General features: G+C 38.3%; 1 protein-coding gene across 1 annotated transcript in view; it reads right to left on the bottom strand.

Moving 5' to 3' along the window:
* The window catches only part of CD109 (CD109 molecule), a 113,999-nt gene that overhangs the window by 13,902 nt on the left and 83,917 nt on the right, over nucleotides 1-16,180 (bottom strand). The window contains exons 24-29 of the mRNA XM_081828545.1: nucleotides 12,404-12,485; nucleotides 9,991-10,219; nucleotides 6,613-6,778; nucleotides 4,878-5,068; nucleotides 4,262-4,417; nucleotides 3,157-3,222 (exon numbers count right to left, since the gene is read on the bottom strand). Of these exons, the coding sequence (XP_081684671.1) occupies nucleotides 3,157-3,222; nucleotides 4,262-4,417; nucleotides 4,878-5,068; nucleotides 6,613-6,778; nucleotides 9,991-10,219; nucleotides 12,404-12,485 (890 nt within the window). The remainder of the gene's footprint in view (nucleotides 1-3,156; nucleotides 3,223-4,261; nucleotides 4,418-4,877; nucleotides 5,069-6,612; nucleotides 6,779-9,990; nucleotides 10,220-12,403; nucleotides 12,486-16,180) is intronic.

Below are 16,180 nucleotides of genomic sequence, written 5' to 3'. Positions count from 1 at the left end.
TTTCAGCAAATACTCTGTGCCTACCCACCAGTGAAAGGTGCTGTGGGGACACTGGGCAAGTGCGAGGATAAGTTGGTTTTTTTCCCAAAGGGTTCCTAAGATCAGAAGCTTGGGAATATACTCAAAATTTTGTACACCTGCCTCAGGCCAAGTTGAATTGGACTCTACTTCTTCCACCTTTTTTGATACCAAGGTTCATAAGCTTTACTGTTGCTATGTAATGTTGTATTTTCTTATATTTAAATCACACACACACACCCCCCTCAGAACTAAACATCTAGTGCCCTTTGTAGATTTTCACACTTTAAAAAAAATCTCTTTCTGGGGCGCTTGGGTGGCTCAGTCAGTTAAGGGTCCGACTCTTGATTTTGGCTTAGGTCATGATCTCAGGGATGGGGGCTCAAGCCCCAATTCGGGCTCTGTACTCAGGGTGGAGTCTGCTTGTCCCTCTCCCTCTACCTGCTGCTCCCCACCCACACACTCTCTATCTCTAAAATGAATAAATAAAATCTTTTTAAAAAATAAATAAAAATAAAAAATAAATCTTCTTTCTAAGCCTTCATCTTTCAAACCTAAGAGTTCCAACTTTTTATTCTGCTATACCTAGCTCGTATAATCCCCACGTCCCCTTGATCATTCTGGTTATCTCACTCTGGATATTCTCCAACTCTTTCTTTTTTTTCTTTTTTTTTTTTTTTAATTTTTATTCATTTCTTTGACAGAGAGAGACACAGTGAGAGAGGGAACACAAGCAGGGGGAGTGGGAGAGGGAGAAGCAGGCCTCCCGCTGCTCAGGGAGCCCAATTCGGGGCTCGAACCCAGGACCCTGGGATCATGACCTGAGCCGAAGGCAGACGCTTAACGACTGAGCCACCCAGGCGCCCCTCCAATTCTTTCTTAAATGACAATTAAAATTTTAGAATATTCTTGGAGGAGGTGAAGAACAGTTTCATACAACTGGAGAGATGGTCTCTGTTATTTCCACCATCCCCTTCCCAGTGGCATACAATTGTCCTTTAGAGACCAACGTCATCAGGAAACAAACAGGAACTACTAGATTTGTCCTCTGGGTCATAATTAATACTTATCTATAACTAAGTATTGGGGTTAATGTTTGACCCACAAAAAGCTCAACTGCTCATTCAGCAAACTTTGAGACATCTTGCCATTTATGTTCAAGAGCTTAGCATTTCAGTACTTAAAATGGGGTTAACATTTACTGCAAACCTGAGAGGTTTCTTTCCTTTCTTTATCTAGAGCACTTACAAAAATAGCAACTAAAAGACTCTCAATACATATTCCCAGGTGTCCAACTTGTTAGCAATTTGTTTCTCCATCCTAAGAAGTGCCTATCGGTCCCTCCCTTTTGTTTTCTGCATGTTGATATAGGTTTGGAGTAGTGAGCATTCTGACCAGTACGTACCACATTCACTGCTGTGCCCTTCAAAGTTCAAGTAAAACTCATTTGGCTTCAGTAATTTATCTCCATTGGGTTTAATCAAGAATGAATTCCAACCAATTTGGTGATTTAAGTATATATAATTTTTCAATTGTATCTAAAATATCCTGTGTATTTACTTTTGGATTTGCTGTTTGCTTTGAAAGACAGCTTGAGAATGAGAATTTTCACATGGCCTCTGTTAGTAAAGACAAATATAAATTATTCACTCTTCTCTTTCTATCCTTTTTGTTGAATACTGTTCCTTTTAACTGTGATCATTTTTCCTTGATTTTTAAAAAAACATTTACTGCCGTGTTTTGAATATTATACAAAATAATCTTAGAATTATTTGAGGGTTTTGAAATTATACCTGACCATCTATCTGCCCTACTTAGCAAGTATACCAGTTCTTCCAACTAGAACATTGTACTGGTTTTTGGAAAAGTACCTTTTCTCTATAATTGCCTTTTTTTTTTTTTTTTAACTTTCTTGGTAAATCTTTTAGGGTTTGTTTGGTTTGTATATTCTAACCAAGCACATAACAATTTTTAGTCCTATAACATATTATTTTTGGTTTCCAATAAGATTATGTCAAGTACCTATAATTTTCAATGTATTAAGTATAATAACTATTCCATTCAGGATTTTACATACTACTTCCATTTTATTCTAACACTATTGCACCATTAAAGGTAAGTTTCTTTGGATTTTATTCTTATAGCAAAGCATTGAATGTATCATTCTCTAATTGTATTATTTACTATTATATAAGATTTTATTTTTTTTATTTAAATTCAATTAGCTAACAATTATATAAGATTTTACATTAAAGGGACACATTTCCTATCTTCAAGTCAATTCCTTGTAATACCATGTTGACCTTTATATTGTTAGATGAATATTAAGAAGTTATAGGCAGGGGCGCCCGTGTGGCTCAGTTGGTTAAGCGGCTGCCTTTAGCTCAGGTCATGATCCTGAAGTCCTGGGATAGAGCCCTGCATCCGGCTCCTTGCTCAGCAGGGTGCCTGCTTCTCCCTCTGCCCCTCCCCCTGCTCATGTGCTCTCTCCCATGCTCTCTCTCTTAAATAAATAAAATCTTTAAAAAAAAAAAGTTATAGGCAAAATTATTGTATTTATTATCAAGTCATAGTAGAAACTCTACCAGCATTACAATTTCTGAGCTGTATTTTGGAAAAACGATGGGAGTTCCCAACAACTCACATCAATTATATCAAAAGAATTAATCCTAACTTCAAAAAGCATATAATACTCAAGAAATATTTTTCCAAGATTATCAATCCATTTGGTTGTTGTCTACTGACTAGTAGTAACATCTCTAATACTTTTTATTTATTTTTTTTAAAGATTTTTTTATTTATTTGACAGAGAGAGAGACACAGCGAGGGAGGGAACACAAGCAGGGGGAGTGGGAGAGGAAGAAGCAGGCTTCCCGCTGAGCAGGGAGCCCGATGCAGGGCTCGAACCCAGGACCCTGGGATCATGACCTGAGCCGAAGGCAGACACCCAACGACTGAGCCACCCAGGCGCCCCTCTAATACTTTTTATTAAAGAGAGTGATTTATCTTACCTAAGTCACAGATAGAAATCCTTAAGAATTTTATACATTATCTGTTACAGATTTAGCAGTACCCCAAATGAAAGAATTATTATAACAAGTCCTATTGAACTCAACAAAAATGAACGTTGTTACATACCTGACAAATAGCAAATCCAAAACCACTTGCGGAAATATTAACTGCAGTTGGCTGTACCACAGCAAGCTGAATAAAGATGGGGAAAAAGTGAATGAGGCTAATCTTCCATATCCAGGTCCTTCTGGCTAGCACAAGAAATCAATGTTACCCCTCACTAGGAGTGTAAGCCATCTGTGAAAAGCTCTCAGAATGTCACACAGCCTCACATGTGAAAAGCTATGGGCCAACCAGGTAAGAGAGGTGAAGGTAGAGGAAGGGCTCACTCTCCACGCACCCTCATCTCTACCCTTTGAGAGAGGGGTAAGGCTGCCCTTCTAGAGGTGTGAAAGCAAGAGACACAAGAAACAAAAGTCCTCTCACTCCTCCCATCTCCCTTAGCGCCTAATCTGCTGGTACTCTTGTGAACACAGCGGCACATGATCACGGACTATGATTCACACTACTACTTCCTTTTCTTTTGCCACCACCCCTCTTCCTCAGTTTCCAGCCTTGAAGTTATCACTTTCATCCATCACTCTCAGCTTCCCACAAGGTTAACCACAGGAATAAAGTTAGGGTCTACGATAAGCCTTCATTCTATTTTAAAGTAAGAATCCTCCTACAGATTCTATCAATTCTCCTAAGAGGACACGTGGTGCAGCTGGAAAGAACATGGTCTGAAACATAAGTCCAAATCCTAGCTCTACTGTTACTAGCAACATGATCTTGAGCAAGTTACTTAAGCTCTCTCAGCCTCATTTTATCATGTGTATGGTGAGGATGAAAGTACGTACTTTCTTAGTGTTGGTTTGAGAAGCAAATGCAATAGCACCTGTAAAGAAATCTGGCACACTGCCTGCAAAGAATAGGAACTCAGTAGGTTCCATTCCTTTCCCCCTATTTTCTCCTTTTCCAAATCTTTCCAAAGTCCCCATCCCCTCCTCTCCTCTCCTCTCTTCCCCAGCTCAGCAAACTCAACCAAAGGAGGGCATTCCTTCCCCCCAGTCTCTTTAGAGGGCTCTAGGAACACGTCTTTGTTGAAGTCAATAGAATGGAAATAAAACAGCATTCCAGCAATAAGCGATCACCCACACGTAATTTTAAATAACCACCCCCTCGTCCACACCTCTGCCGTCTGGAGGAGAAAGCGATTCTGTGTGTCAATCCGAAACTTTACAGGACTTGGTGAACTGGGCCCCATCACAGTCACTTGGATGTTTGTCCTGTCTGTGTTCATTAGAGCTGCAAATTCAGATAGGGCCTTCAAGGCTACAATGGTGTCCTGTTGAGGAAAGAAAAACATGTGTGCATGTAAGTATATATCAAGGTCACCAAAGAGTCTTTAAAATTAGTAATGTTTAGGACACCCACTATGTATTCATCCACCTTCCTTGGGAGTGGAGCTCTCCTTTATTCATTTTTGAATGTCCTTGACCTACAGTACAGGAGAGGCTTGGAAAGTACCTGCTGCCTGAAACTGAGTATCTACTCTACCATGCATGAAAGATGGCCAGTATAGATGGGGAACTAATTTATTCCATACACATATCACATATGATGTTTATATCTGTGATGAGAAAAAGATTAAAATCAGTAACTTGGACCTTTGACCTAAGGGACTGAATTTTTAAATTGCCAATTTTATGAAGTCATGAAAAGAGCAGCCACCTACTTCTTTTAAAAAATTACATATATATTTAAACTATATTTAGCTTTAAAAATGAAAAACTATCATCACTCACCTGGGTAGACGCAAAACCTCCCAAGCTATTTCTTTGCCTGCTGAGCCACCTCATAATCGGGATTCCCTCAGACACCTGATATTGCAGGAAGTGTGAGAGCAGCGCATAGGCCGCAACTTCAATATCCAGGGAACGTGGCTGCCAGGATTCAGAAAGTTTAGACTCTGATGACACCCAGAATTGCATGCCTCCTGCAAAAGACAAGTAATAATAGTCTGACCAATTGAGCAAAAATTACATTTTACACCATTAAATATTCCTACACTGGTCCAAGTCCTACTTGACTAGCATAAATATATGGAGAGATATATTTCCAAATATGAATATATTTATGCCATACAATAATATGTATGCTCACACAGACATACATGTAAACATGTACTTATAGGTCACTTTCCAACTACTACAACTTATAAATTTTCATCCTTTTCTTTATATTTGAGGATATTTTGATGAAAATAATTTCCCAAGGGAAATTCCACGTTTGGCTTGAGACTAAACAGCTATAAATAAAAGAGAAATGTACTATACTCCAGAAGATAATGTACATAACTTCTCTGACCAGGCCATCCTAAAAATATTTTAGGACACATTAGAAAGAATCCTGTTCTGGGAATCTGCCATTAACCAGCTCTAATGTTCCCGGAAATCTCTCCCTTTTTTCATTATCTGAAATTTAGTGTTATAAGTTCAAAATCCAAGCCCCCAAGGAAAAAAAATGAAGGACCCTGGCCAACTCAACAATCTTCCAAGAGATATTCCTGCTACCCCCAGAGGACCATCTTAGTTGGCGCCCCCTCCCACATCTAATATTACTCTTTGGATGATGATCACACTCAGGTGGAATGTGAAATAACTACCACTTAGACAAGCAGAGAAGAAATGTCAAGGCCTACAGTCTCCATGCAACAATTCAGTCCCCAGCACTGCAACGGGCAGTAAAGATAATAAGAACTTGATCTAAACTACCGCTAACAATAATGCAATATTTTTTACAGTCTTAGGAATCTCTAAGCACGTTCAACATTTATCCCTTCTTGAATTAACAAGGCTTCGAAATGGTGGACACTAATTAAAATTATTTCTGCCCACTCATCCCATCTCTATGTCTGTCTGTCTGTCTGTCTGTCTCTCTCTCTCTCTCTCTCACACACACACACACACACACACACACACACATACCTGGATCTCTGACCATAGAGGCCATTTGGGAAGTAGCAACCCTTGTACTTTTTATCCTGTTGTAACCCATTAAAAAAAAAGTCCTCCAACTCACTAACAGCATTTTTTGGCATTTGCATTTCCACTAATCAGCATTTTAGTTCAAATTTTGAACATCTGCTAGGTGTTATTTCCATTTTATAGTTAGGAAAACTGAAGCTCATAAAAGCAAGTAGCAGCAACAAAACCCAAGTCTCTCCACACCCCATGTCCTAATGACCACTCAAGGCCACGAAACCAGAAACAGCATCAAAGAACTCAAGAGGTAACTAACACAGGGCAGAACATATCTAAAAGAAGGAAACACCCAAGCCCTGAAATTCCCTAGAAAACTCAGGGAGAGCAGAAACAGCCATGTCAGACTCATCTGATCTCATCTGCATTTCATTTATCATCCCATTCAGAAGAGGTAAATGTTATCAACTTCGTATCTGGCTTACAAAACTTTCTCACATAATTTGTATATTTCATAATGCATAGCAGTCTAACAATCTCAAATGACCCCATGCATTACCTTCTTGTTCTGCTCTCCAAGTCAGCATATTCAAAGCTTCCTTGGCTTTAGGGCTCCCCACGGATGACAGCGCATAAGTTATAAGAGCTAGAGTATAATTGTCTGAAATTCCTCTATTAAATTCAGACTCCAAAAAGTTGATAGACTCTTGCACATCTATATTAGGCTTGAAAAAAAAACATATATTTTACTATTCAAAATAACCCATTACCACGCATTTAAACAAAAAGTATTTCCAAACATTCATTCAAAAAATAATTTCAGTGACTATTTAAGCACCTGATTTTGTCCTAGGCAATGGGAATCAATGATGATCATTGACATTTAAAGATTTACTATTCATTTTCAAAATAATACTGCTTTTGAAAGAAAAATGAAGGAATCATATCTATTTATAATTGCACCAAAAATAAGATACCTAGGAATAAATCTAACCAAAGAGATGAAAGACCCATACTCTGAAAACTATAAAACACTGATGAAAAAAACAGAAGACAACACAAAGAACTTTCCACAAAGTGGAAAGACATTCCATGCTCACATGGAGTGGAAGAACAAACATTGTTAAAATGTCTATACTTCCCAAAGCAATTTACACATTTAGTGCAATCCTTATCAAAGTACCAACAGCATTTTTCACAGAGCTAACACAAACAATCATGAGATTTGAATGAAACCACAAAAGACCCCAAATAGCCAAAGCAATCTTGAAAAACAAAAGCAAAGCTGGAGGTATACAATTCCAGACTTCAAGTTATATTACAAAGCTATAGTAATCAAAACAGTATGGTACTGGCACAAAAATAGATACACAGATCAACAGAATACAAATCCCAGAAATGAACGAATAACTACATGGTCAATTAATTTTCAACAAAGCAGGAAAGAATATCCAGTGGGAAAAAGACAGTCTCTTCAACAAATGCTGTTGGGAAAACTGGACAGCAACATGCAAAAGAATGAAAGTGGACCACTTTCTTACACCATACACAAAAACAAATTCAAAATGGACTAAAGACCTAAATGTGAGGCCTGAAATCATAAAAATCCTAGAAGAGAACACAGGCAGTAACCTCTTTGACATCGGCCATAGCAACTTCTTTCTAGATGTTTCCTGAGGCAAGGGAAACAAAAGCAAAAATAAACTATTGGGACTCCATCAGAATAAAAAGCTTCTGCATGCCAAGGAAACAATCAACAAAACTAAAAGACAGCCTACAGAATGGGAGAAGATATTTGCAAATGACATATCTGATAAAGGACTAATATCCAAAATATATAAAGAACTGATTCAACTCAACACCCAAAAACCAAATAATCCCATTAAAAATGGGCAGAAGAGGGGCACCTAGCTGGCTTGGTCATGGAATGTGCACTCCTGATCTCAGGGTTGTGAGTTCAAGCCCCACACTGGGTGTAGAGATTACTTAAAAATAAAAAATTTTTAATTAAAAAAAATGGGAGGGGTGCCTGGAAGGCTCAGTTGGTTGAGCGTCCAGCTCTTGATTTCGGCCCAGATCCTGATCTTGGGGTCCTGGGATTGAGCCCTGCGTAGGGCTCTATGCTCAGCGGGGATTCTGCTGGAGGATTCTCTCCCTCTCCCTATGTCGCTCCCCCTGCTCGCACGCTCTCTCTCTCAAGTAAATAAATAAATCTTTAAAAAAAAAATGGGCAGAAGACATGAACAGACATTGTTCCAAAGAAGACATGCAGATGGCCAACAAACATATGAAAAGATGCTCAACATCACTGATCATCAAGGAAATACAAATCAAAACTACAATGAGATATTACCTCACACCTATCAGATGGCTAAAATCAACAACACAAGAAACAACAGGTGTTGGTGAGGCTGTAGAGAAAGGGGAACTCTCATACACTGTTGGTGGGAAAAGAAACTGATACAACTACTCTGAAAAACAGTATGGAGGTTCCTCAGAATATTAAAAATAGAGCTACCCAATAATCCAGCAATTGCACTAGGAATACAAAAATACTAAGTCAAAAGGATACATGCACCCCGATGTTTATAGCAGCATTGTCTACAATAGCCAAGACATGGAAGCAGCCCAAGTGTCCATCGACTGATGAATGGCTAAATAAGATATGTGTGTGTGTGTGTGTGCATGTGTGTATACAATGGAATATTACTCATCCATGAAATAGAATGGAATCTTGCCATTTACAACGACATGAATGGAGCCCGAAAGTATTATGCTAAGTCAGTCAGTCAGAGAAAGACAAATACCATATGATTTCACTCATATGTGGAATTTAAGAAATAAAAGAAATGAATACAGGAGAAAAAAAGAGAGAGGCAAACCAAAAAACACACTCATAATTACAGAGAACAAACAGAAGGGAGGTGGGCAGGAGGATGGGTTAAACAGGTGATGTGGATTAAGGAGTACACTTGTGATTAAGCACTAGGTGTTGTATGGAAGTGTTGAATCACTATATTGTACACCTGAAATTAATATAACACTGTATGTTAACTACCTGGAATTTAAATAAAAATAAAGAAAAGATTTAAAAAAAAGAAAAAACCCTGCTTTTCAGTTTCTATGAGTAAATAGGCACCATTCCCTAGAAGGAATAAGAAATAAAAAGCAGAACTTTTGCCAGTGTTTCTACCATTGAATATCATGAACTCAGATGAGAGCACAAAACATAACTTGAGAAAAATATTATTCATATCTAATCTCAGGTGTTGAAGCTCTAAGTTTAGGGGAAACTTTATCTTCCACGTGCCTAGTACTGGACTAGGGAAATAGTAGGAGCTTACTATCAAGAATGGTTGTTTTCGATCATGTGAAATGCAGTTGCCATTAAAGCAGTAAAGGCATCAATCACTGAGACAGCTCTGGAGCAAAATTAAGTTCATTAGCATAACTTTTCATGCCTGCTCATTCTCATCCAGACATCCACGCCCATTTAACAGGATTTTTACAGTGTGGGTATATTTTGTACTAAATTAGCAGACATTATAATTGCTCCATGATACTTTAGAAATTAAAAAGAAAATCCTTCACAACCTAAATGTGCTAGAATGCATTCCCAAATTCTGAAGACTTTTCTGTCCCCTAAGAAATGAACCTTTCCAATGATAAAATACGTATCGATTTATCTTACCAGTAGCAAGTACAACATTTATATAAGAAAGCATTCTTAGTTATTCTGAAAGAGTGGGTTCATATTTTCATTCTCAGATTGTAGAATATGGCCACAAACGCAAAGCAAAAAGGTACCCAAATTCAGACTTCAAATGCGATGTAAAATTGCAAAACTCTTTTGGTTTCCAGACACATTCTTGACTCATCAAGACCTACCTTCCTTGTGATTTCCCACCTATCATTTATTAAATTAAAGATTAAATACCTGATACTTTTTATATCTCAGGAGAGAAGTCACAATATAAGCTGTAAGCGTTACTGGACTTTTATTGCCACCTTGAAGCTCACTATGGATCACTCTTCCTGGCTCCCAAAATTCACCATTGGATTTCTGACGTCCTTTGAGCCACGTATATGTTCTGTGTAACACATTCTGATCAATATCTATGTAAGGATCAGCTTCAAGGAAACATCTTAGAACAAAAGCTGACAGCCTAGGTGAAAAAGGAGAAAAATTACATAAAATACACTTTCTAAGTCTTTTAAATAACATTGAGCAAGAAAACACCAACAATAACAACATTTTTTCCCCACCACAATTTTCACAAAAGGATAATCACTGAAGAAGGAACAAAGGGAAAAAAGGCAACAAAGAGACAGCATGAACATCTCAGCCTAGCTGCTAGACACAGTTTCCACTTGATATGGCCAAGTAATTCCACATCAACTCCCAAAACACCAGATTTGGAAAGGAACTTAGAAATCATCTAATCTGCTCCCCCCCCTCACCCACTATTTTATAGGTTGAGAATTCGACACTCCAGGAGAATTAAATTGTCCAAGGTTATCATCTTCGGCCTGTTCTAGGTATTTACCAAGGAAGATCCCATTACACACTTGGCTCAACCCTAAAGCTATGGATGAAGTATATATAGTTCACAATCAAATGGTAGTACTTTTAACTAGAGAAAATGGATATTTTCTCTGCGATAGGACAGGAGTCAGAAAATTACAGCCTACAAACCAAATCTGTCCAGGCCAAATCTGGTCCTTGCGCCAAATCCAGCCCAGGGTCTGTTTACCTGTGTCTCCTTTCCAGCACACTCCACCTGAGAATGGTTTCTAAAGGGAGGAAGGAAGGAAGGAAGAAGGAAAGAGGAAACAACATGCAACAGAGACTCTGTGTGGCCTGCAATGCCTAAAATATTTACTACCTGAGCCTTTACAGAAAAAGTTTGCCAATGCTTGCTACAGAACAATACATATTTAGGTGAATAGATCATCAAGCAATAAAACACCGAAACTTTTCTATTTATGGATCTCTATCCTGACACGGCCAAAAGAAAATTTGAAGCAGCTATGTCTCATCCTATGAAATGTTTAGGTGTGATAAATATTACTAGTATTCAGTAATATCTGATCCTCTTTTACTTTGATTATGCAGAGAAATTCACTTCTTCGCCCTTTTGAAGTTAAGCACGGCCATGTGACCAGCTGTCATAACGATAAAGTGAGAAGAGATGTTGCACCAAAGGCTGAAGCACCTAATTACCAGTGTTGGATACTCCAGCCTTCTCTTTTCAGACTGAGACAAGTCTGGAGCCTCCTGGGGAGATAGTGGCTGCTGAGCAAAGACTACAGAGCCCCCTGCTGACCAACAGTGGAAATGCAGCACGAGCAAGACCAAAGCTCTTGTTAATAAGCTACTGAGATTTTAGAGGGTTGTTACCGCAGCATGCCTTGTCTAACCTGACTGCTACAGTTAGTCAATCTTCTTCTGGGTGAAATGTAGAATTGACAATAGTGCAAGGAGAGAAAATAATCATCCAAAATCAGCCACACAGAGATTCCATTCTGGAGGAAATCTGGATGCTTATTACTCAATTCCATCACTGTTTTTCACAAAAAAATAACCTTAAAGAAACTATGTTGACTGTGTTAATACAAAATTTGTATTGATCATGTATGATTAAGAAAGAACTACGTCGGGGTGCCTGGGTGGCTCAGTCAAACGACTGACTCCCAATCTCAGGATCATGAGATCGGGCCCCATCTGAGCACACTGGGCGTAGAGCCTGCTTAAGATTCACTCTCCTCCCTCTCCCTCTGGCCCTCCTCCCCTGCTCAAGTGCTCTCTCTAAAACAAACAAACAAAAACTATGTGACAATCACTCAGTATTTCTAACCAGTTTTTCTTGTCAACTGCACCATCATCATAAAGTATTCTTACTACTTTTCCCACAAAAAAGGATTTATAGCTTATCTTTTCTAAATAAAAACATTTACTTATTAGTGTTTTAAAACCATATTTAAAAAGGAAAATGTCTTTTAAAGCCCGGCTATAGGAAAAGCAACCTACAAGCCTATATACATAGGGACACATCTGTCAGTTTCATGGCCATTTTGACTGAGTAAGAGCCCATTCATGACAGATTTGTTCTGTTAGTAAAAACACTTGCCAAGTGGGAGCCCTTGGGTGGCACCGTCGGATAAACGTCTGACTTGGTTTCAGCTCAGGTCATGATCTCAGGGTCTTGAGATCAAGCCCTGAGTCAGGCTCCAAGCTCAGTGAGGAGTCTGCTAAAGTTTCTCTCTCTTTCTCCCTCTGCCCTTCCCTGCACTCACTCACACTCTCAAATAAATAAATCTTAAAAAAAAAAAAAAACAACCACACTTACCAAGTGCTCCCAGAAGGGTCATCATTCCCAAAAGCACTGAAAGAGCCATCTTCCCTCTGATAGAGAAGTTCTCTCTGATAACCTGAAGAACAAAAAAGTAGACAGATAATCAATGTAATTACAACTTGAATTAAAGTTTCTAATCATGACTTCATATTAAGGAAACATGAACAAAGAATGGGAGAGAAGGTATCAAATCAGCAACTAATACTGAATACTTTCTATATTAAATGCTGTGAGAGATTTAAAATATCAAGATTTTTCAAGCAGAACATGTAAAATAAGAACTGTGATAGCCCCAAATTAAATTCAGAAGAATACTATAACAGAGACAGCATTTCTAGCCAGTTAAAAGGAAGCAAACTAGTCTGACTCTTGATTTTGCCTCAGGCCACGATCTCAGGGTTGTGAGATCAAGCCCTGAGTGGGGCTCCACACTCAGTGCAGAGTCTGCTTAAGATTCTCTCTCCCTGCAGCAGCTCTTTCTGCCCATGGGTCCTGTCTCTGTGCTTTAGTAAAATCACCCTTTATGCACCAAAAAAAAAAAGGCAGGAGGAGTGCCTAGGTATCTCAGTCGGTTAAGCATCTGCCCTCAGCTCAGGCCATGATCCCAGAGTGCTGGGATCGAGTCCTGTATCAGGGCTCCCTGCTCAGCGGGGAATCTGCTTCTCCCTCTGACCCTCCCCCTATCCTGCTCGCTCACTCTCTCTCTCAAAAATAAAATCTTAAAAAAAATTCTCTCTCCCTATGCCCCTCCCCCAACTCATGCTCTAAATAATAAATAAATAGATAAATAAAATATTTAAAAGTAAGCAAACTAAAAGCCAAGTTTCATTTAAGTCTGTAATGTTGACTACAATAGTTTCCATGCTTAATCATCTAAAATTGTTTGCTACCTAAGAAAAATACTATCTACAGTATCATAATTAAAGTTTAGGGCTAAAATGAAAAGTAAAAATACTTCCTATTTTCAGGCCAGCAACAGAAGAGGAAAATTGCTAAATAATCTAAGACAACTGCTTTAAAATTTTTTGGTCATGGCCAACTGAGGTAAACCAAAGGAAGAACCAGTCTCTGCCCACCACAACAATTCTAAATTCTCACCAAAAAAAAAAAAAAAAAAAAGGACCCACCAGTGGTAATGAAGTCTCACTATAGAAGTAAATTGAGAATGGGGTTAAGGCTCATGTAGCTGCTTTACTAAGAGCAGATGTTTCATATTTGCAAATAAATGGCTGCAAATAAGTCAGGTGTTTCATACTTGCAAAGCAATGAATGCAGGTCTCAAAGACCAATGACTGAGAAATCATAGGCCAAATACTAAAAGATTCACCAAACAACCCACCACAAACTAAGCTGCTAAAAATGAAATTAAAATAGCAATAATTTGGGACGCCTGGGTGACTCAGTCAGTTAAGGGGCTGCCTTCGGCTCTAGTCATGATCCCAGGGTCCTGGGTCCTGCTCGGCGGGGAGCCTGCTTCTCCCTCTCCCACTGCCTGCCGCCCCCTGCTTGTGCTCTCTCTCTCTCTCTGACAAATAAATAAATAAAATCTTAAAAAATTGATAGTCTCTCACTTAAAAAAAAATAGCAACAATTTATCATTAGATAGCAAGCATAAGCAGGAGCCAAAAATGTTTCCAACTGAAGGCATTATCAATGATTCTCTGGGAACCAAGCACTCTTCCTGAAAATTAAAGGATTCTACTACAGACAGGGGACATCACACAGTATGAAATTTGTAGCACGGTTACATGGAGCCTGGAAACCATAAGCATTTATAAAATGTTGAATTCAATCCCTAGGAAACTCTAGTAACAAAAAAAGTTTACTTTATGAATACCACATTTTAGAAGCATCAATAACTATAAGTAATTATTCATATTTAACTAACAAAACATGAGCATTGATGGTTTAAAATTACAGTTAATCTGCTCTTGCCATGTCCCAAACTTTCCTCCTTGAGCCCTTCCCCAGAAGTCCCAGATCTGAGTATCTGATTTAAGCTACAATAAGACAAAGCATGTAAAAAAACAAGACACTGTTTCATGGTGAGCTTTAAGACCTATAGTAAAAGAAATACAAACAACATTTAGGTGATGCCAGAATTTTGCTTTAATTTAAAGAATGGTGTTATAATACTGATATTTAAAACTGAAATACTATGGCACAATAATTAAATATCCGATCTTGATCCAACACTGACTATGTGTCAGGAACTGTTCAAAGCCCTTTCAGGTATGAACTCAGGTAATTCTCACAACTCTAGGATGTAGATGCTATTTAGAGACAGCATCTTCAGAGATGAGGACACTGGAACTCAGAACACACCAAGTGCAAGGTCACTTGCAGCACCTTTACCTGGCAAGCCCTCAATAAACAAGAGGCATCACCCCATACCACAGGCATGGGAAAAGGCTTTCTAACACCCAGTTTTTAAGAAAATATGTAATAAATAGGGCCACAAAAAATTCTTTTAAACTTTTCCATGGCAAAACACATATTAGCAAAGTTAAAGGATGATGAATTAGAAGAAATATGCGCCACACACAGATAAATGGCTAATGTCCCTAATATTAACATACAAATTATACATACATTTATATATTATTAGTCATTATTATATATAAGTTTAGAGAAAAAGAGTAAAATCCTACAAGAAAAAAAATGGACAAAAGACAAGAAAAATTTCACAAAACAAAGAGAAATGGACTTCAATATATGGAAAAATGTTCACTTCAATAAGTGAAATGAAAATTAAAACTACATTGAGATACCATTTCTCACCCATCCTGTTAGCCAAGATTCAAAAGTCTGACCACCCATTCTGTTGGGAAGGCTGTAAGGACACCAATACCTCGTTCAATGCTAGAGGGAACTCAGAACGATACAACTGCTGTGAAGGGAGTGTCTACACTTTTTGATCCAATAATCCCACTTCTAAGATTCTACCCTGAAGATATACCTCCAACAATACAAAAAACATGTATGCAGACGATAATAAGATTATTCACTGCAACATTATTTGTAATTGCAAAAATACCGGAACTACCTAAATGCCCCCAAATTGGAAATTGGTTGACGTAAACTGTAGTACGTACACACATTGGAGACCATGCAACTGTGAAAAAAAATGAGGAATATCTTTCTGAACTCAGAGTGATTTCCTGGATGCACTGTTAAGTGAAAAAGGCAGAGTCTAAAATAGTATGTATAGTATTCTACCTTTTGTGTAAGAAAAAGAGGAAATAAGAAAATACATATGCGTATGTTAATTTCTGCAGAGAGAGAGAGAGAAACTAGAAACTAATGAAGTTATCCACAAGGGGTTGGGAGAAGGGTTACAAGAGGGAGACATACCCCTTCACATACACCTTTTAGAGTAAGTTGGGCTTTTGGAAGCATATTAATGTTCTACATATTCAAAAAAGAAAACAAACAAGAAGAGAAAAAAATAATAGGCATTATTAACACTAGCTCACTTCAACATGTTTCAGTTTTCATAAATCTTGGGAAAAAACACATACAATCTCTTCCTTTTTCAGAGGCAGTCAGGGTTCACAGAGAAACAGAAAAACTTTCGAGTGTTTACAAAGGAAATTAGCAAAAGAGTCCAAGACATTCTTCTTCAATTTCCAATTCAGGACTAAATCCACCAGATAGCAGAGTTTAACTGTGAACTCAATCTGACAGGGGAGGGGAGGAGAAGGGAAGGCAGGAGAGAGAGGAGAGGAGGGGACAGGAAGAGAGGGGAAGGGAGGGGAGGAGGGGAGGGGA

The sequence above is a fragment of the Leptonychotes weddellii genome, chromosome 8, assembly GCF_054177405.1.
Source record: "Leptonychotes weddellii isolate Sample4059 chromosome 8, ASM5417740v2, whole genome shotgun sequence".
Taxonomy (NCBI): domain Eukaryota; kingdom Metazoa; phylum Chordata; class Mammalia; order Carnivora; family Phocidae; genus Leptonychotes; species Leptonychotes weddellii.
This window is presented reverse-complemented; position numbering and strand designations above follow the sequence as displayed.